This window comes from Oncorhynchus clarkii, chromosome 1 (assembly GCF_045791955.1).
Source record: "Oncorhynchus clarkii lewisi isolate Uvic-CL-2024 chromosome 1, UVic_Ocla_1.0, whole genome shotgun sequence".
NCBI lineage: Eukaryota > Metazoa > Chordata > Actinopteri > Salmoniformes > Salmonidae > Oncorhynchus > Oncorhynchus clarkii.
Genome location: NC_092147.1, coordinates 2,513,948 through 2,536,649, shown reverse-complemented (window position 1 = coordinate 2,536,649; position 22,702 = coordinate 2,513,948). Strand labels below are relative to the sequence as shown.

The window sequence follows — 22,702 nt, the reverse complement described above, 5'->3', positions numbered from 1 at the left end:
GAGGGACTTTTGTCAAAAGTTGCTTGTTGTGAACGCTGAGGGAACTTTATGCACTGGGCCAGATGATTCTGCATCTTTGTTGCATTCTTCACACATGATTTGGCACAGTATTTGCAAATGTACACAGCTTTTCCTTCTACATTAGCTGCAGTGAAATGTCTCCACACATCAGATAGTGTCCATGGCATTTTCCTGTAAAGATTAGGAAAAAAATAAGTTTAAAAACCCCAAATACAATTCCATGTACAGATAAATAGTTAAGCAGTTAGATTAAACAACTCCTTTGTAAGATAAATGTTTTCAAATTAAACATGTATGTAAACCGGTGAATAAACACTCCTCAGTTAGCAGGCTCAAGGAAGCTAAACCCCACATGGTAGAGAAAACTAACGAGCAGAAACAAGTTAGAAATTATTTAAACACACTTTGCTGTAGGCTACTATTTATTAGTTAACAACAAAAGCATATGTGTCATATAAAATAAATTCACCCTACCCAGTATCGTAATCAAAACTTACCAGAAAGCATGTAGTCCTTGGCTCAGACAGTGTAGTAGTGTGGCCTCAATAGCATCTCATTAGTGTGCCAGATCTTGAGAATCAGCTGTACATGTGATGGAAGAATGCACTGTGCATGTTATGGCAGAATGCACTGTGCATGTGATGGCAGAATGCACTGTGCATGTTATGGCAGAATGCACTGTGCATGTTATGGCAGAATGCACTGTGCATGTGATGGCAGAATGCACTGTGTATGCAGAGGGTTGCAATTCTATTGAATTGGGGATAGTTTAACCAAAATATGCCACAAGACCTAGAATTGCCTTATGTGTTTCCCACAAAAAAGGTTCACTGTTATGAGCTGTAACTTCCATAACTTTGCATGGAACATTTCCGGAAATTCACAGGAAAGTTTCCGACCCTTTGCAACCCTAGCAGTGACACAGCCATAACCTGAGCGGAAACCAGATTGCCTACCGGAGAGAATACTATAGACATCAAGAAAGCCAGTCAGTTCCACTGCCTGTTCACCCCGTTACCATCCAGAAGGCGAGGTCAGCACAGGTGCATCAAAGCAGGGACCGAGAGACTGAAAAACAGCTTCTATCTCAAGGCCATCAGACTGTTAAACAGCCATCACTAACTCAGAGAGACTGAAGAACAGCTTCTATCTCAAGGCCATCAGACTGGTAAACAGCAATCACTAGCTCAGAGAGGTTGCTGCCTACATTGAGACCCAATCACTGGCCACTTTAATAAATGGATCACTCGTCACTTTAAACAATGCCACTTTAATAATGTTTACATATCTTACATTACTCATATCACATGTATATACTGTATTTTATATATATCTACTGCACCTTGCCGATGCCGCTCGGCCATCGCTCATCCATATATTTATATGTACATATTCTTATTCCATCCCTTTAGATTTGTGTGTATTAGGTAGTTGTTGTGGAATTGTTAGATTACTGCATTGTCGGAACTAGAAGCACAAGCATTTCGCTACACTCGCATTAACATCTGCTAACCATGTGTATGTGACCATTAACATCTGCTAACCATGTGTATGTGACCAATAACATCTGCTAACCATGTGTATGTGACCAATAACATCTGCTAACCATGTGTATGTGACCAATAACATCTGCTAACCATGTGTATGTGACCAATAACATCTGCTAACCATGTGTATGTGACCAATAACATCTGCTAACCATGTGTATGTGACCATTAACATCTGCTAACCACGTGTATGTGACCAATAACATATGATTTGATTATTAACAAGATTTTCCAACACTTTTGATAAACAGGGCAAAATAAAAATTGGCCTATAACAGTTAGGATCAGCTTGATCCTTTAAATAAGGACAAACTGTGGCTGCCTTCCAGCTCAGCCATGTGCTTCCTGTCAGTAACAACCACATCATCAACATTAAGGGACATGGGCAGCTGTGAGGAGGAGGGGCCTCCTGTCAGTAACAACCACATCATCAACATTAAGGGACATGGGCAGCTGTGAGGAGGAGGGGCTTCCTGTCAGTAACAACCACATCATCAACAATAAGGAACATGGGCAGCTGTGAGGAGGAGGGGCTTCCTGTCAGTAACAACCACATCGTCAACAATAAGGGACATGGGCAGCTTCGAGGAAGAGGGTTTAGAATGAATAGAACGGACGTCCCTATTCAAGTCGATGATGTCCTGGTTGGACTGTCCTGGTTGGACTGGCGGGCCATCAGGGTTAGAGGTTCCAAGTTCATTCTATTCATCGTCTTCTACACCTTGCTTGTTTCAGCAAGTGGCAGCAAAGTTTCATCACGTTGTTATCACAGAAACGGACTCAAACGTTGCGAATGCCTGTCCCGTCTTCAGTCAGCTGTTTGTTGCAATAAAAGGTTAGTACAGTCATTTTAATTTTCATGACAGTCTTTATCCCGAACTGTCGGTTACAGGGTTGTGCCAGCCCTAGTGAGGAGGATAGGATATTACTGGCAAACCACATGAGGCATCAAATTGCACGGTAATGTATTACAAACTCACCTCCGGACGGAAAGAACGTAGACAGAGGACAAACTATTCTTACACACAGACAACCTTTCTGCTTTGTTTGCAATCTAACACTGAGAGCCTTTTGCTGCCTGCTAACGTTATAGGTAACCTCACTACAGGTCGCCAGGTAATAACACAGCTCAGGTCCCCTGGCACACCATATGTTAACAACAGGTAATAACACAGCCCAGGTCCCCTGGCACGCCATATGTTAAAAACAGGTAATAACACAGCCCAGGTCCCCTGGCACGCCATATGTTGACTGCAGGTAATAACACAGCCCAGGTCCCCTGGCACGCCATATGTTGACAACAGGTAATAACACAGCCCAGGTCCCCTGGCACGCCATATGTTGACAACAGGTAATAACACAGCCCAGGTCCCCTGGCACGCCATATGTTGATAACAGGTAATAACACAGCCCAGGTCCCCTGGCACACCATATGTTAACAACAGGTAATAACACAGCCCAGGTCCCCTGGCACGCCATATGTTAACAACAGGTAATAACACAGCCCAGGTCCCCTGGCACGCCATATGTTGACTGCAGGTAATAACACAGCCCAGGTCCCCTGGCACGCCATATGTTGACTGTAGGTAATAACACAGGTCCCCTGGCACGCCATATGTTGACAACAGGTAATAACACAGCCCAGGTCCCCTGGCACGCCATATGTTGACAACAGGTAATAACACAGCCCAGGTCCCCTGGCACGCCATATGTTGACAACAGGTAATAACACAGCCCAGGTCCCCTGGCACGCCATATGTTGACTGTAGGTAATAACACAGCTCAGGTCCCCTGGCACGCCATATGTTGACTGCAGGTAATAACACAGCCCAGGTCCCCTGGCACGCCATATGTTGACTGTAGGTAATAACACAGGTCCCCTGGCACGCCATATGTTGACAACAGGTAATAACACAGCCCAGGTCCCCTGGCACGCCATATGTTGACTGTAGGTAATAACACAGCTCAGGTCCCCTGGCACACCATATGTTGACAACAGGTAATAACACAGCCCAGGTCCCCTGGCACGCCATATGTTGACTGTAGGTAATAACACAGGTCCCCTGGCACGCCATATGTTGACAACAGGTAATAACACAGCCCAGGTCCCCTGGCACGCCATATGTTTCTGACATGTGTGAATAATCAAGCCCACCCCCTACCTTTGAATGGGAGGAGCTTTGGCACTTGGCAGAACGAGCTGTCTGTGGCACATATCACATTTCTCTCAAAATGGTATATTCTCATCTCTCACTCTATTGTCCTTCACTGGCACCCTCAGCAACGGAAAGATAGTCGTGGAATGTTGGAACTTAGCTCTTTTCATACTAATGTAGCTTTACCTCAGAGTGACCTTCCGGGTAAAGGAGACATGGAGTTATGAATTGAGAAAAAGAAAGCTTTTGTTCTTTCACTTTAAAACACATCTCTGAGTGGGTGCAGCTCTAGAAATAGTAGCCCAGCAGCCCCAGGCCTGGGAGGCCATCTGACAAGAAACCCTGTCATTAACACTGGACACATTACAGACTACAGCCATATGTAACTGAGCTTATTGACAATGCAATAATCATCAGCCCCACTTAGACAGTCACCTGCGTCTCTCAGCTGAAATAATAACTTTGACCTTTACCATGTCAGCTTTGTCATTTTGGCTTTGGTTAGGATCAGGTTGGCGTCATTGATCATCTGTAGAATGTCTCCCATCTTGTTGACTGCATCTGGTTTTATCATAGCAAGAGTTCTGCAGGAAAACAATGGGAGAGAGAGAGAGAGAGACATGCTTTGTGCATTGTGTGCCATGTGGATTGAAAACCTGGGTTTTAGTGTTCAGTACATCACATCTCTCACAACCAGGCAATATCTCAGCTGCGAGAAGATCACCTAATATTTAGTTTGGTAGCATCCAGAGGAAGGAAAGGTCTGATCAGCCTGAAGTTGGATAATCCAAACTTAACCGTGTTTAACCACCTTCTTCACGTGTTTCTGAAAATGTCAAGTTGGGAGTCCAAAATGACTCCGAGATACCTGAAGTTAGACACAGCGTTCAGATTATCCTACATTAACCAGAACAGCTGGTTGGAGTCCAAAATGACTCCGAGATACCTGAAGTTAGACACAGCGTTCAGATTATCCTACATTAACCAGAACAGCTGGTTGGAGTCCAAAATGACTCCGAGATACCTGAAGTTAGACACAGCGTTCAGATTCTCCTCCATTAACAAGAACAGCTGGTTGTGAAGAATCAAATGATTTCTTAGAGAAGTACATAAAAAAACAGTCTTGTCAATATTTAAATACAGGCAAGAATTAGTCATTCATTTAGGAACATGTACCATAGCTTTAGTTAACTTGTTAGTTGTCGATTTTTTGTTTGCCGTGTACATACAGACCTGTATCGTCTGCATGTTAACTTGTGGGCAAGCAAGTGGGAGATCATTTATATAGATGGTAAACAGAAGGGGGCCTAATATTGAGCCTTGTGGGACCCCAATGTTATTGTAAAGAGAGTCCCACTGAGTGTCCCCCAAACGAACGGTTTGACGTCCGTTTGTCAGATAGGAATACATCCAACTGATGACTTCAGTGGACACATTAAGGGAGGATAGTTTGGAGAGGAGGACCTCATGATTCACAGAATCAAAGGCCTTTTTTCAGATCCAAACAGACTGATTTCACCACCTACGTCCAGTTTAGATTTAATGTACTCCAGAATATAGCTGTGGCTGTTTCAGTTGAATGGTTAGTTCAACCATTTGCTGTATGGAGTTGCCCTGAATGAGGTGATCAGTCAGATGATCAGCCATCCGTCTTTCAGCTACTTTTCATACCACTGGAAGAATGCCTATAGGTCGGTCATTTTCCACCAGTGTTTAAAACAGGTAGCACTGCAGCAGACTTCCAAGCATTGGGGAAGAACCCATATTTGATGGACAGATTAACTAGATGTACAGGAATTCAGGAATTCTGAATATTGGTTTATTATTATCCATGGGAGTGAGAACTGTGGTCTTGGTTGAAAATCTTTGTGCCAGTTCCCTGACAGAGTCAACAATTTTTTTTTTTTTTTTAAAAGGTGGTGAATATGAAATTGGAGTCTTGAATTAGAATCCCATTAACCTAGCAACACTGCTCCCTTATGTGGCTTAAAGACGTGTGAGAAAAAAGCAAAAAGATACAGTACGTTTGAGCTTAAATACTAAATAAATACTGCACGCTGACCCACAAAACGTCTTTACTAGATTCAAAACATGATGTAGTTTCATAGGAATTTGCAGCTGTTGTTAATCTGCTAACTTCTGACATGCTGTTACTACGGCTGGAAAGAGAGCAGTTGAAGGATTACTCAAACATCTACGGATTGGTAGACACTATGCCTAATCTGTTTTGGGATTTGAAGTAGTGTTTTTGTCTGGCTTGTTGGGGGAGAGGTCAAAACGGTAGATGTTTGGGTGGTGGGTGGTGTGTTTACGGACATATTCAATCAATCCTTATACTGAATACAAATATAAGGGCAACAAGTTACAATTCGTTCGGCCCTAATCTATGGATTTCACATGACTGGGCAACGGCGCAGCCATGCCCCCCCCAGACGATGCCACAGACGAAGAAGCCGGATGTGGAGGTCCTGGGCTGGTGTGGTTACATGTGGTCTGTGGTGGTGAGGCCGGTTGGACATATTGCCAAATTCTCTACAACGACAATGCCAATTGCACGCTCCCTCAAAACTTGAGACATCTGTGGCATTGTGTTGTGTGACAAAACTGCACACTTTAGAGTGGCCTTTTATTGTCCCCAGCACAAGGTGCATCTGTGTAATAATCATTGTGTAATGATCATGCTGTTTAATCAGCATCTTCATATGCCCCACCTGTCAGGTGGATGGGTAATCTTGACAAAACATAAAATGCTCACTAACAGGGATCTTAAATTTGTGCACAACATTTGAGAGAAATAAGCTTTTTTGTGCGTATGGAAAATTTCTGAAAACATTTCTTTCAGCTCATGAAACATGGGACCAACACTTTACATGTTGCGTTTATATTTTTGTTCAGTATAGATCCGGAGTGGATATTTTGGATCCGCAAACAGATTTGAATAGAAGAAGATTTCATACCCTCTAACGTTTTGTTAAAACTCTTGTTGTTTGCAAAAAAACAAAAAAAAATACAGAAAATGTTGTTGATGTGGTCACTAAAAAAAGCTGTAACTTTTCATCAGACTAAGATTTTGTTCAAAACGCCAGATTTGAGTAGTAGATTAGTGAACGCTATAACGTTTTGTCTGTTGTTCCAAAGTGGACCAAAGTAGTTGATTTGTGTCAAGAGTTGCATTGTTGCATTTACAGTGAACGGAAGTTGGATGTGACGATGTCACAATGAGGCCTTTTTGAAATCTTAAGGAAATGTCATGTAAGAGGATGGAGGACAAAAATATATTTATATATCACTTCAAAAGTATAAAAGATATTAAAAAAAAGTTGAAGACAAACAATATTCCGTATCCATCTGCAACGTTTTTAAAGTTTGAATGGCGTTTCTATCTTAAACGGTGTAGGAGGAGGGCTCCAGATAAGAAGAAGTATGTCGAAGACTTAGAATGGGGATGTTTGCTTTGCAAATCCCATTGATTATGTTCAGCTCATCAGGCCCCTTTCTGGTGTGAGGACGTTCTACATAGATGTTGCACCACCACAGCAACATACATACAAACATAAATACCTCTCTTTCTTGCTGCCGAGCTTGTTTCCTGTATACTGGTCTCCATATCCAATCAGGTCGAGTTGACGGGAGAACACGTTCACACGGTTTCCAACAAACAGGTCCTCCTGGTGAAGCTCATCGTATTTGGTCCGCCTCAGGAAGGTTCGCTGGTTCTTCACATCAAACTGGAAAGAAAACAAAATAACATTTCTAGCAGGTCCAAATAAAAGTAACACAAAACCTGAGCATTTCAAGACCTGAGCATTTCAAGACCTGAGCATTTCAAGACCTGAGCATTTCAAGACCTGAGCATTTCAAAACCTGAGCATTTCAAAACCTGAGCATTTCAAAACCTGAGCAGTTCAGAACCTGAGCAGTTCAGAACCTGAGCATTTCAAAACCTGAGCATTTCAAGACCTGAGCATTTCAAGACCTGAGCATTTCAAAACCTGAGCATTTCAAAACCTGAGCATTTCCAGACCTGAGCATTTCCAGACCTGAGCATTTCCAGACCTGAGCATTCAAGACCTGAGCATTCAACTGAGGGAAAAAAACATTACTTGTTTTATGCAGAGAGACATGAGCTGATAGTTTCTTCAATAGAGTACCAAAGTATGAGTCATAACACCCATAAAACCTAGTGGTCAAACAAGGAAATGGTTCCAATCGTTTTTCCACCATACATTTTTCCCCAAAGGGGATTTTAGAAACACTTCAAATAAGGGCTGTGTTTCGTGTAGACTTACCCTGGCGTGATGTTTTGATAGCCTGGGCTGTGTTTCGTGTAGACTTACCCTGGCGTGATGTTTTGATAGCCTGGGCTGTGTTTCGTGTAGACTTACCCTGGCGTGATGTTTTGATAGCCTGGGCTGTGTTTCGTGTAGACTTACCCTGGCGTGATGTTTTGATAGCCTGGTCTGTGTTTTGTGTAGACTTACCCTGGCGTGATGTTTTGATAGCCTGGTCTGTGTTTCGTGTAGACTTACCCTGGCGTGATGTTTTGATAGCCTGGGCTGTGTTTCGTGTAGACTTACCCTGGCGTGATGTTTTGATAGCCTGGGCTGTGTTTCGTGTAGACTTACCCTGGCGTGATGTTTTGATAGCCTGGTCTGTGTTTCGTGTAGACTTACCCTGGCGTGATGTTTTGATAGCCTGGTCTGTGTTTTGTGTAGACTTACCCTGGCGTGATGTTTTGATAGCCTGGGCTGTGTTTCGTGTAGACTTACCCTGGCGTGATGTTTTGATAGCCTGGTCTGTGTTTCGTGTAGACTTACCCTGGCGTGATGTTTTGATAGCCTGGTCTGTGTTTCGTGTAGACTTACCCTGGCGTGATGTTTTGATAGCCTGGGCTGTGTTTCGTGTAGACTTACCCTGGCGTGATGTTTTGATAGCCTGGGCTGTGTTTCGTGTAGACTTACCCTGGCGTGATGTTTTGATAGCCTGGGCTGTGTTTCGTGTAGACTTACCCTGGCGTGATGTTTTGATAGCCTGGTCTGTGTTTTGTGTAGACTTACCCTGGCGTGATGTTTTGATAGCCTGGTCTGTGTTTCGTGTAGACTTACCCTGGCGTGATGTTTTGATAGCCTGGGCTGTGTTTCGTGTAGACTTACCCTGGCGTGATGTTTTGATAGCCTGGTCTGTGTTTCGTGTAGACTTACCCTGGCGTGATGTTTTGATAATCGTGTAAATCTCTTGGACAAGGTGACTTATCAATATATTAGCCTGTTTCTAAAAATGAAATGCTAATTATCTGCTAATGTGGCTATCATAAAGAACTACAAATACCATGATGATCTGAACGAGACTGACGATTTGAGGCAAAGGGAAGAATCTCTGAATGAACTATATAATGTTAGCTAAATGTAGTAAACAAATTGGCTACATTTCTTTAAATGGACTATTCTGTGAACTGTCTTGTGTAAGTTTTACATTGACACAATAACTGTTAGAAAAGGTGTCTGCTAGAGATGAGGTGCAGGAGCAATACCTGTTTGTAAAGGTGTCAGAGATGACCTGCAGGATCAATACCTGGTAGTAAAGGTATCAGCTAGAGACCTGCAGGATCAATACCTGGTAGTAATGGTATCAGAGATGACCTGCAGGATCAATACCTGGTAGTAAAGGTATCAGAGATGACCTGCAGGATCAATACCTGCTAGTAAAGGTATCAGAGATGACCTGCAGGATCAATACCTGGTAGTAAAGGTATCAGCTAGAGACCTGCAGGATCAATACCTGGTAGTAATGGTATCAGAGATGACCTGCAGGATCAATACCTGGTAGTAAAGGTATCAGAGATGACCTGCAGGATCAATACCTGGTAGTAATGGTATCAGAGATGACCTGCAGGATCAATACCTGGTAGTAATGGTATCAGAGATGACCTGCAGGATCAATACCTGGTAGTAAAGGTATCAGAGATGACCTGCAGGATCAATACCTGGTAGTAAAGGTATCAGAGATGACCTGCAGGATCAACACCTGGTAGTAATGGTATCAGAGATGACCTGCAGGATCAATACCTGGTAGTAAAGGTATCAGAGATGACCTGCAAGATCAATACCTGGTAGTAATGGTATCAGAGATGACCTGCAGGATCAATACCTGGTAGTAAAGGTGTCTGCTAGAGACCTGCAGGATCAATACCTGGTAGTAAAGGTGTCTGCAAGAGACCTGCAGGATCAATACCTGGTAGTAAAGGTGTCTGCTAGAGACCTGCAGGATCAATACCTGGTAGTAAAGGTGTCTGCTAGAGACCTGCAGGATCAATACCTGGTAGTAAAGGTATCAGCTAGAGATCTGACTTGTAAACAAAGTAGTTTAAACATTAAACTAACATGTTGCAACATTGATGTTGAAGGGAACAGTCGGGGCATTTACATGTTGCAACATTGATGTTGAAGGGAACAGTCAGGTTATTTACATGTTGCAACATTGATGTTGAAGGGAACAGTCAGGGCATTTACATGTTGCAACATTGATGTTGAAGGGAACAGTCAGGGCATTTACATGTTGCAACATTGATGTTGAAGGGAACAGTCAGGGCATTTACATGTTGCAACATTGATGTTGAAGGGAACAGTCAGGGCATTTACATGTTGCAACATTGATGTTGAAGGGAACAGTCAGGGCATTTACATGTTGCAACATTGATGTTGAAGGGAACAGTCAGGGTATTTACATGTTGCAACATTGATGTTGAAGGGAACAGTCAGGGTATTTACATGTTGCAACATTGATGTTGAAGGGAAACCGTCAGGGTATTTACATGTTGCAACATTGATGTTGAAGGGAACAGTCAGGGTATTTACATGTTGCAACATTGATGTTGAAGGGAACAGTCAGGGCATTTACATGTTGCAACATTGATGTTGAAGGGAAACCGTCAGGGTATTTACATGTTGCAACATTGATGTTGAAGGGAACAGTCAGGGCATTTACATGTTGCAACATTGATGTTGAAGGGAACAGTCAGGGCATTTACATGTTGCAACATTGATGTTGAAGGGAACAGTCAGGGCATTTACATGTTGCAACATTGATGTTGAAGGGAACAGTCAGGGTATTTACATGTTGCAACATTGATGTTGAAGGGAAACAGTCAGGGTATTTACATGTTGCAACATTGATGTTGAAGGGAACAGTCAGGTTATTTACATGTTGCAACATTGATGTTGAAGGGAACAGTCAGGGTATTTACATGTTGCAACATTGATGTTGAAGGGAAACAGTCAGGGTATTTACATGTTGCAACATTGATGTTGAAGGGAACAGTCAGGGCATTTACATGTTGCAACATTGATGTTGAAGGGAAACCGTCAGGGTATTTACATGTTGCAACATTGATGTTGAAGGGAACAGTCAGGGCATTTACATGTTGCAACATTGATGTTGAAGGGAAACCGTCAGGGTATTTACATGTTGCAACATTGATGTTGAAGGGAACAGTCAGGGTATTTACATGTTGCAACATTGATGTTGAAGGGAAACCGTCAGGGTATTTACATGTTGCAACATTGATGTTGAAGGGAACAGTCAGGGTATTTACATGTTGCAACATTGATGTTGAAGGGAACAGTCAGGGTATTTACATGTTGCAACATTGATGTTGAAGGGAAACCGTCAGGGTATTTACATGTTGCAACATTGATGTTGAAGGGAAACCGTCAGGGTATTTACATGTTGCAACATTGATGTTGAAGGGAACAGTCAGGGTATTTACATGTTGCAACATTGATGTTGAAGGGAACAGTCAGGGTATTTACATGTTGCAACATTGATGTTGAAGGGAAACCGTCAGGGTATTTACATGTTGCAACATTGATGTTGAAGGGAACAGTCAGGTTATTTACATGTTGCAACATTGATGTTGAAGGGAACAGTCAGGGTATTTACATGTTGCAACATTGATGTTGAAGGGAACAGTCAGGGTATTTACATGTTGCAACATTGATGTTGAAGGGAACAGTCAGGGTATTTACATGTTGCAACATTGATGTTGAAGGGAACAGTCAGGGTATTTACATGTTGCAACATTGATGTTGAAGGGAACAGTCAGGGCATTTACATGTTGCAACATTGATGTTGAAGGGAAACCGTCAGGGTATTTACATGTTGCAACATTGATGTTGAAGGGAACAGTCAGGGCATTTACATGTTGCAACATTGATGTTGAAGGGAACAGTCAGGGTATTTACATGTTGCAACATTGATGTTGAAGGGAACAGTCAGGGTATTTACATGTTGCAACATTGATGTTGAAGGGAACAGTCAGGTTATTTACATGTTGCAACATTGATGTTGAAGGGAACAGTCAGGGTATTTACATGTTGCAACATTGATGTTGAAGGGAACAGTCAGGGTATTTACATGTTGCAACATTGATGTTGAAGGGAACAGTCAGGGTATTTACATGTTGCAACATTGATGTTGAAGGGAACAGTCAGGGTATTTACATGTTGCAACATTGATGTTGAAGGGAACAGTCAGGGCATTTACATGTTGCAACATTGATGTTGAAGGGAACAGTCAGGGCATTTACATGTTGCAACATTGATGTTGAAGGGAACAGTCAGGGCATTTACATGTTGCAACATTGATGTTGAAGGGAACAGTCAGGGTATTTACATGTTGCAACATTGATGTTGAAGGGAACAGTCAGGGTATTTACATGTTGCAACATTGATGTTGAAGGGAACAGTCAGGGTATTTACATGTTGCAACATTGATGTTGAAGGGAACAGTCAGGGTATTTACAGAGCATTCGGAAAGTACTCAGACCCCTTCCCTTTTTACACATTTTGTTATGTTACAGCCTTATTCTACAATGGATTAAATGAAATGTTTTCCTCATCAATCTACACACAATTCCCCATAATGACATCACAATTCCCCATAATGACATCACAATACACCATAATGACATCACAATTCCCCATAATGACATCACAATACACCATAATGACATCACAATTCCCCATAATGACATCACAATTCCCCATAATGACATCACAATACACCATAATGACATCACAATTCCCCATAATGACATCACAATTCCCCATAATGACATCACAATTCCCCATAATGACATCACAATACACCATAATGACATCACAATACCCCATTAATGAAGAAGCAAAAAAAATAATCAAATGTATTACAAATAAAAAACAGAAATACCTTATTTTTGTGAGTATGGAACATTTCTGGAATCTTTTATTTCAGCTCATGAAACAGGGGACCAACACTTTACATATTGTGTTTATATTTTTGTTTAGTATATTTTAAGTAACTTTTGTGTACGCAAGATACAGATTCTACATCGTACAAGGCTGAAGCTCAGACAGAGGACAATATGTAAGATTAAAAAGGGAGAGTAGAAATATATCTAAAGAAACAGCATCCTCCCCACACTCAGCCCCTGGCCTGCCTACACCACAGGACCGTGTGATTATATCAGCATCCTCCCCACATGTAGCCCCTGGCCTGCCTACACCACAGGACCGTGTGATTAGCATCAGCATCCTCCCCACACTCAGCCCCTGGCCTGCCTACAACACAGGACCGTGTGATTATATCAGCATCCTCCCCACACTCAGCCCCTGGCCTGCCTACACCACAGGACCGTGTGATTATATCAGCATCCTCCCCACATGTAGCCCCTGGCCTGCCTACACCACAGGACCGTGTGATTAGCATCAGCATCCTCCCCACACTCAGCCCCTGGCCTGCCTACAACACAGGACCGTGTGATTATAACAGCATCCTCCCACCACTCAGCCCCTGGCCTGCCAACACCACAGGACCGTGTGATTATATCAGCCCCTGGCCTGCCTACACCACAGGACCGTGTGATTATATCAGCCCCTGGCCTGCCTACACCACAGGACTGTGTGATTAGTATCAGCATCCTCCCCACACTCAGCCCCTGGCCTGCCTACACCACAGGACCGTGTGATTATATCAGCCCCTGGCCTGCCTACACCACAGGACCGTGTGATTATATCAGCCCCTGGCCTGCCTACACCACAGGACTGTGTGATTATATCAGCCCCTGGCCTGCCTACACCACAGGACTGTGTGATTATATCAGCCCCTGGCCTGCCTACACCACAGGACCGTGTGATTATATCAACCCCTGGCCTGCCTACACCACAGGACTGTGTGATTAGTATCAGCATCCTCCCCACACTCAGCCCCTGGCCTGCCTACACCACAGGACCGTGTGATTATATCAGCCCCTGGCCTGCCTACACCACAGGACTGTGTGATTAGTATCAACATCCTCCCCACACTCAGCCCCTGGCCTGCCTACACCACAGGACCGTGTGATTATATCAGCCCCTGGCCTGCCTACACTACAGGACTGTGTGATTATATCAGCCCCTGGCCTGCCTACACCACAGGACCGTGTGATTATATCAGCCCCTGGCCTGCCTACACCACAGGATCGTGTGATTATATCAGCATCCTCCCCACACTCAGCCCCTGGCCTGCCTACACCACAGGACCATGTGATTAGTATCAGCATCCTCCCCACACTAGCCTAATGCTTACCATTTCCACAGAGCCATCTTTGGGGTAGAACAGCAGCTGGTAGCGGCGCAGGAGAGCAGCACTGGGGTCATACCACTCTGCCAGGAAGGCAAAACGCTCCTCCTGAAGACAACAGTGAGAAACAGAGGGATGTCAGACAGTGACCTAGCACAGTAACCTAGCACAGTGACCTAGCACAGTGACCTAGCACAGTGACCTAGCACAGTGACCTAGCACATTGACCTAGCACAGTGACCTAGCACAGTGACCTAGCACAGTGACCTAGCACATTGACCTAGCACAGTGACCTAGCACAGTGACCTAACACAGTGACCTAGCACAGTGTCATGACGTTGGCCTGGGGGTATGTTTATGACAGTCATAAATACCTCTTCCCCCCTTTTTCCTCTCTCTCTACCCTACTGAGGTTACATTTGCAAATCCCTTGGTTAACATAGAGATTCTGGGAACATCAGAAGGTGGGGGGGGGAGGGGGTGAACTATATTCTGGTAATCCGACCAATGGAACATATGCGGTGGTACTTAATGAATATGATGTCAGTTTGGTTGTCATCTGACACATTCTCATCAATGATAAGATGACAAACTCTACAGTGGAAAGTCTACACATTAGAGTTATCGTATTCACATGGAATTGTTGTTCAATTTAAATGTTTGAATATGAAATTATTTGTGATGGGATGAAATGTGATTTTAGCTTCTAAAATGTGAGATTTGGGTTTTCATAAGATAGGGCTCAATCAGTGGCCCGTCCCTGTGAAGGAACTGAGTGGAACTGTGTTTTTCACTGCAGTGCTGCTGTCAGCCATCTCTTTGAAAATAAACTTGTGTGTGAAACATTGTTACATTTAAAGTAGAACTGACAGCATTTTAGCAACACGAAGAAGAAAAAAATGCACAAATTTGATGGTCTAAATCAACAACAATGCTTTAAACCATCAATCTGATTGGCCTGTCAGGACCTGGCTCCCCAGTAGGGTGGTCTAAATCAACAACAATGCTTTAAACCATCAATCTGATTGGCCTGTCAAGACCTGGCTCCCCAGTAGGGTGGTCTAAATCAACAACAATGCTTTAAACCATCAATCTGATTGGCCTGTCAGGACCTGGCTCCCCAGTAGGGTGGTCTAAATCAACAACAATGCTTTAAACCATCAATCTGATTGGCCTGTCAGGACCTGGCTCCCCAGTAGGGTGGTCTAAATCAACAACAATGCTTTAAACCATCAATCTGATTGGCCTGTCAGGACCTGGCTCCCCAGTAGGGTGGTCTAAATCAACAACAATGCTTTAAACCATCAATCTGATTGGCCTGTCAGGACCTGGAGAGAGGAGAGTGAAACAGAGGAAAGGAGAGAGGAGAGTGAAACAGAGGAAAGGAGAGAGGAGAGTGAAACAGAGGAAAGGAGAGAGGAGAGGGAAACAGAGGAAAGGAGAGAGGAGAGGGAAACAGAGGAAAGGAGAGAGGAGAGGGAAACAGAGGAAAGGAGAGAGGAGAGGGAAACAGAGGAAATTAGAGAGGAGAGGGAAACAGAGGAAATTAGAGAGGAGAGGGAAACAGAGGAAATTAGAGAGGAGAGGGAAACAGAGGAAATTAGAGAGGAGAGGAACAGAGGAAAGGAGAGAGGAGAGGAACAGAGGAAAGGAGAGGAACAGAGGAGAGGAGAGGAGCAGAGGAAAGGAGAGAGGAACAGAGGAAGGGAGGAAAGGAGGAAAGGAGAGAGGAGAGGAACAGAGGAAGGAGAGAACCAGGAGGGGAGATGAAGGAGAAGAAAGAGGAGTAGATAAAAGGAGAGGAGGAGTGGAACAGAGGAAAGGAGAGAGGAGAGGAACAGAGGAAGGAGAGAAACAGATGAAGGAGAAGAAAGAGGAACAGAGGAAAGGAGAGAGGAGAGGAACAGAGGAAAGGAGAGAGGAGAGGCACAGAGGAAAGGAGAGAGGAGAGGAACAGAGGAAGGAGAGAGGAGTGGAACAGAGGAAAGGAGAGAGGAGAGGAGCAGAGGAAAGGAGAGAGGAGAGGAACAGAGGAAAGGAGAGAGGAGAGGAACAGAGGAAGGAGAGAGGAGTGGAAGAGAGGAAAGGAGAGAGGAGAGGAACAGAGGAAGGAGAGAGGAAAGGAACAGAGGAAAGGAAAGAGGAGAGGAACAGATGAAAGGAGAGAGGAGAGGAACAGAGGAAATGAGAGAGGAGAGGAACTGAGGAAATGAGAGGAGTGGAACAGAGGAAAGGAGAGGAGGAGTGGAACAGAGGAAATGAGAGGAGTGGAAGAGAGGAAAGGAGAGAGGAGAGGAACAGAGGAAAGGAGAGAGGAGAGGAACAGAGGAAAGGAGAGAGGAGTGGAACAGAGGAAGGAGAGAGGAGTGGAACAGAGGAAGGAGAGAGGAGTGGAACAGAGGAAAGGAGAGAGGAGTGGAACAGAGGAAAGGAGAGAGGAGAGGAACAGAGGAAAGGAGAGAGGAGAGGAACAGAGGAAAGGAGAGAGGAGTGGAACAGAGGAAGGAGAGAGGAGTGGAACAGAGGAAGGAGAGAGGAGTGGAACAGAGGAAAGGAGAGGAGGAGTGGAACAGAGGAAAGGAGAGAGGAGAGGAACAGAGGAAGGAGAGAGGAGAGGAAGGAGAGAGGAGAGGAACAGAGGAAGGAGAGAGCGAGGAAGGGAGATGAAGGAGAAGAAAGAGGAGTAGATAAAAGGAGAGGAGTGGAACAGAGGAAAGGAGAGAGGAGAGGAACAGAGGAAGGAGAGAGGAGAGGAACAGAGGAAGGAGAGAGGAGAGGAACAGATGGAGAAGAAAGAAGAGTAGATAATAGGAGAGGTGGAGTGCGCACAACCGGCAATCTGGATTATTAGTACATTATTTTATTTCCCCTTTATTTAACCTGGTAGGCCAGTTGAGAACACCTTTATTTAACCTGATAGGCCAGTTGAGAATACCTTTATTTAACCAGGTAGGCCAGTTGAGAACACCTTTATTTAACCAGGTAGGCCAGTTGAGAACACCTTTAATTAACCAGGTAGGCTAGTTGAGAACACCTTTATTTAACCAGGTAGGCTAGTTGAGAACACCTTTATTTAACCAGGTAGGCCAGTTGAGAACACCTTTATTTAACCAGGTAGGCCAGTTGAGAACACCTTTATTTAACCAGGTAGGCCAGTTGAGAACACCTTTATTTAACCAGGTAGGCCAGTTGAGAACACCTTTATTTAACCAGGTAGGCTAGTTGAGAACACCTTTATTTAACCTGGTAGGCTAGTTGAGAACACCTTTATTTAACCTGGTAGGCTAGTTGAGAACACCTTTATTTAACCTGGTAGGCCAGTTGAGAACACCTTTATTTAACCTGGTAGGCTAGTTGAGAACACCTTTAGTTAACCTGGTAGGCCAGTTGAGAACACCTTTATTTAACCTGGTAGGCCAGTTGAGAACACCTTTATTTAACCTGGTAGGCCAGTTGAGAACACCTTTATTTAACCTGGTAGGCTAGTTGAGAACACCTTTATTTAACCTGGTAGGCTAGTTGAGAACAAGTTCTCATTTACAACTGTGACCTGGCCAAGATAAAGCAAAGCAGTTCGACACAAACAACAACACAGAGTTACACATGGAATAAACAAACGTACAGTCAATAACACAATAGAAAATCTGTATACAGTGTGTGCAAATGAAGTGAGGAGGTAAGGCAATAAATAGGCCATAATAGTGAAGTAATTACAATATAGCAATTAACACTGGAGTGATTTATGTGCAGATGATGATGTGCAGTAGAAATACTGGTGTGCAACAGAGCAGAAAAACAAATATGGGGATGAGGTAGGTAGTTGGTTGGATGGGCTATTTACAGATGGGCAGTGTACAGCTGCAGTGATCGGTAAGCTGCTCTGACAGCCAAGGCTTCAAGTTAGTGAGGAAGATATGTCTCCAACTTATTGTTGCAATTCGTTCCAGTCATTGGCAGCAGAGAACTGGAAGGAAAGGCGGCCAAAGGAGGAATTGGCTTTGGGGATGACCAGTGAATATATATCTGCTGGAGCGCGTGCTAAGGGTGGGTGCTGCTATGGTGACCAGTGAGCTGAGATAAGGCAGGGCTTTACCTAGCAAAGACTTATAGATGATCTGGAGCCAGTGGGTTTGGTGGCGAATATGTAGCGAGGACCAGCCGACGAGAGCATACAGGTCATAGTGGCGGGTGGTATAAGGAGCTTTAGTAACAAAACGGATGGCACTGTGATAGACTGCATCCAATTTGCTGCATCCAATCCAATTGAACCCTGTGGCACCCCCATAGAGACTGCCAGATGTCCGGAAAACAGGCCCTCCGATTTGACACACTGAACTCTGTCTGAGAAGTAGTTGGTGAACCAGGCGAGGCAGTCATTTGAGAAACCAAGGCTGTTGAGTCTGCCGATAAGAATGTGGTGATTGACAGAGTCGAAAGCCTTGGCCAGGTCGATGAATACGGCTGCACAGTATTGTCTCTTATCGATGGCGGTTATGATGTCGTTTAGGACCTTGAGCGTGGCTGAGGTGCACCAATGACCAGCTCGGAAACCAGATTGCATAGTGGTGAAGGTACGGTGGGATTCGAAATGGTCGGTGATCTGTTTGTTAACTTGGCTTTTAAAGACCTTAGAAAGGCAGGGTTGGATAGATATAGGTCTGTAACAGTTTGGGTCTAGAGTGTCTCCCCCTTTGAAGAGGGGGATGACTGCGGCAGCTTTCCAATCTTTGGGGATCTCAGACGAAAGAGAGGTTGAACAGGCTAGTAATAGGGGTTGCAACAATTGCGGCGGATAATTTTAGAAAGAGAGGGTCCAGATTGTCTAGCCCTGCTAATTTTTAGGGGTCCAGACTTTGTAGCTCTTTCAGAACATCAGCTGACTGGATTTGGGAGAAGGAGAAATGGGGAAGGCTTGGGCGAGTTGCTGTGGGGGGTGCAGGGCTGTTGACCGAGATAGGGGTAGCCAGGTGGAAAGCATGGCCAGCCGTAGAAAAATGCTTATTGAAATTCTCAATTATCATTTCCTAGCCTCAGTGCAGTGGGCAGCTGGGAGGAGGTGCTCTTATTCTCCATGGACTTTACAGTGTCCCAAAACATTTTGGAGTTTGTGCTACAGGATGCACATTTCTGTTTTGAAAAAGCTAGCCTTAGCTTTCCTAACTGCCTGTGTATATTGGTTCCTAACTTCCCTGCAAAGTTGCATATCGCGGGGGGTATTTGATGCTAAAACGGTACGCCACAGGATGTTTTTGTGCTGGTTAAGGGCAGTCAGGTCTGGAGAGAACTAAGGGCTATATCTGTTCCTGGTTCTACATTTTTTAAATGGAGCCTGCTTATTTAAGATGGCGAGGAAAGCTCTTTTAAAGAATAACCAGGCATCCTCTACTGACAGAATGAGGTCAATATCCTTCCAGGATACCCGGGTCAGGTTGATTAGAAAGGCCTGCTCGCTGAAGTGTTTTAGGGAGCGTTTGACAGTGATGAGGGGTGGTCCGCAGACCCATTATGGACGCAGGCAATGAGAAAGTGATCGCTGAGATCCTGGTTGAAGACAGCAGAGGTGTATTTAGAGGGCAGGTTGGTCATTACGGTTGCTGTCCTTTCAGAATCATGAACCCGGGCCTCCCGAGTGGCGCAGCAGTCTAACACACTGCATCGCAGTGCTTGAGGCGTCACTACAGACCCGGGTTTGATTTCAGGCTGTGTCACAGCCAGCTTTGACCGGGAGTCGCACAGAGTGGCGCACAATTGGCCCAGTGTGGTCCGGGTTAGGGGAGGGTTTGGCCGGGGGGGGGGGGGTTTTCTTGGCTCATCAAGCTCTAGCGACTCCTTGTGGCGGCCCGGGCGCCTGCAGGCTGACTTCGGTTGTCAGTTGAATGATGTTTCCTCCAACACATTGGTGCAGCTGGCTCCCGGGTTAAGCGGCCGAGTGTTAAGAAGCGCGGTTTGGCGGGTCATGTTTCGGGGGACACATGGCTCGACCTTCGCCTCTCCCGAGCCTGTTGGGGAGTTGCAGCGATGAGACAAGATCGAAAATATGTGTTTTATTAAAATAAAACACAAACCTGTCACACACTGAAGACCTATAGGTTCACCACTGAAGACCTAGAAAGGTCTGCTCACTAAAGTGTTTTACGGAGCGTTTGACAGTGATGAGGGGTAGTCCGCAGTTCACCACTGAAGGCCTATAGGTTCACCACTGAAGTTCACCACTGAAGGCCTATAGGTTCACCACTGAAGGTCTATAGGTTCACCACTGAAGGCCTATAGGTTCAACACTGAAGGTCTATAGGTTCACCACTGAAGGCCTATAGGTTCAACACTGAAGGTCTATAGGTTCACCACTGAAGGTCTATAGGTTCACCACTGAAGGTCTATAGGTTCACCACTGAAGTTCACCACTGAAGGCCTATAGGTTCACCACTGAAGGGTCTATAGGTTCACCACTGAAGGTCTATAGGTTCACCACTGAAGGCCTATAGGTTCACCACTGAAGGCCTATAGGTTCACCACTGAAGGCCTATAGGTTCACCACTGAAGTTCACCACTGAAGTGAGAGGTTAGGAGGTGTCTGGTTGGTCAGGAGGGTTAGAAGGTGTCTGGATGGTCAGGAGGGTTAAGGTTAACTTGGAGAATGGTGGCATGGAGAATTCTCCCGACCAAAGTGTTGAATCTTGTAGTGTGTGAGGGTTAGGAGGTGTCTGGTTGGTCAGGAGGGTTAGGAGGTGTCTGGATGGTCAGGAGGTGTCTGGTTGGTCAGGAGGTGTCTGGTTGGTCAGGAGGTGTCTGGATGGTCAGGAGGTGTCAGGATGGTCAGGAGGGTTAGGAGGTGTGTGGATGGTCAGGAGGGTTAAGGTTAACATGGAGAATTCTCCCGACCAAAGTGAAGAATCTTGTAGTGTGTGAGGGTTAGGAGGTGTCTGGTTGGTTAGGAGGTGTCTGGATGGTCAGGAGGGTTAGGAGGTGTCTGGTTGGTCAGGAGGGTTAGGAGGTGTGTGGATGGTCAGGAGGGTTAAGGTTAACATGGAGAATCCTCCCGACCAAAGTGAAGAATCTTGTAGTGTGTGACCCTCAGTCTCTGCTACATCATTTAGTATACGCACCACTACGTTGGCAAGACAAAAAAAACTACAGGAAAGTTTCATGTGAGAGGCTCAGCGATGTTAGTATTTTGAAAGTCGTGCAGTGTACACCCAGCCTAAACTAACATCTGTGCTAGCCAGGCCAAGTTGTGATAACTAGATCCATGTGGTCTCCAGCCACGCAGAGCAGGGCCTTCATTTCAGCCAGCTCTGGGAAGAGAAGGACCATTCTTTCTCAGACACCTGCTGTCCCACAGTGCTATCAATGGAAACATCTCCTGCTGCTGCCTGCACTAAGGCAGATCAATATTCCCCACAAAATGAATCACGTACAGCGAGCGATAGACTAGGTAAGAGATTGTTATACAGTAATACAAAATGCTTAGAAAATGGTACTAGTCCGTATTCACAAAGCTTCTCAGAGGGCTGCTCTAATTATCTAGTCCCACTGTCTTATGATCATTATGATCCAAAAGGCAAAACTGATCCTAGATAAGCACTACTACTATAAGACGCTTTGTGAATACAGGCCTTGTGAGCATATTTATTATGCAGAATCTGCCAATGTACCTCTAAGCTAGTCTACAATGCACATCACATTCATCCAGTCAGTGCATTATCACAGCAGTTGGTCAACTGATTGCTTGGCAGGTAAGCCAAATTCAGTCTACTTAACTGTCATACTTACTGTACTGGTCTCCTAGTTGGACATGTCATGGACAGATGAGACCAGCCATGGCCAATGATATGAAAGACAAAACAATATACATGTAAGTGTTGGAGAAAATGATGTCACTATCCTCTCCCCACAAACGGCTTCGTAGCAGCTATAAATTATGAATAACACTGTGGGACGTTAGAGATAGAGGCCAAACAGTAGAACAAACATGACAAGACTACTGACAGACTTTCTGTCGACAACACAACCTGCACAGCTCATTGTGCGTGAAATTACGCCATCTGCCGGTAGATAATACGGTAACTAATTTACCACAATGACCTGGGGAGCCTAACGTTAGCAAGCAAAAATTGTATTATTTGCGTAAAGTATTTCAACTGACCAAGTAACATCGCTTGGTTGTATGATGTTAAAAGTACAAACATATCTTGTTTCTGCCTGCATTGGGGCGTTGGACCGGTAACTGAAAGGTTGCTGGATCAAATCCCTGACACGATACACATCTGTCTTTCTGCCCCTGAACAAGGCAGTTAACCCACTGCTCCTAGGCCGTCATTGTAAATAAGGTTTTTTCCTAACAGACTTGCCTAGTTAAATAAAGGTTACATTTTAAAAATTAGT

At 44.6% G+C, this 22,702-nt stretch overlaps 1 protein-coding gene across 5 annotated transcripts in view; it reads right to left on the bottom strand.

Moving 5' to 3' along the window:
* Window positions 1-22,702, bottom strand: part of LOC139414729 (NME/NM23 family member 7) — a 123,499-nt gene that overhangs the window by 87,845 nt on the left and 12,952 nt on the right. For 4 of the 5 annotated variants that reach the window (XM_071162629.1, XM_071162547.1, XM_071162461.1 and 1 more), the window contains exons 2-4: window positions 14,327-14,428; window positions 7,286-7,452; window positions 4,198-4,308 (exon numbers count right to left, since the gene is read on the bottom strand). In XM_071162629.1, coding sequence (XP_071018730.1) covers window positions 4,198-4,308; window positions 7,286-7,452; window positions 14,327-14,329 — 281 coding nt within the window. In that variant the 5' untranslated portion in view covers window positions 14,330-14,428. Of the gene's footprint in view, window positions 1-4,197; window positions 4,309-7,285; window positions 7,453-14,326; window positions 14,429-22,090; window positions 22,127-22,702 lie in introns of those variants that run through there. The other variant, XM_071162718.1, reaches the window with a different exon arrangement.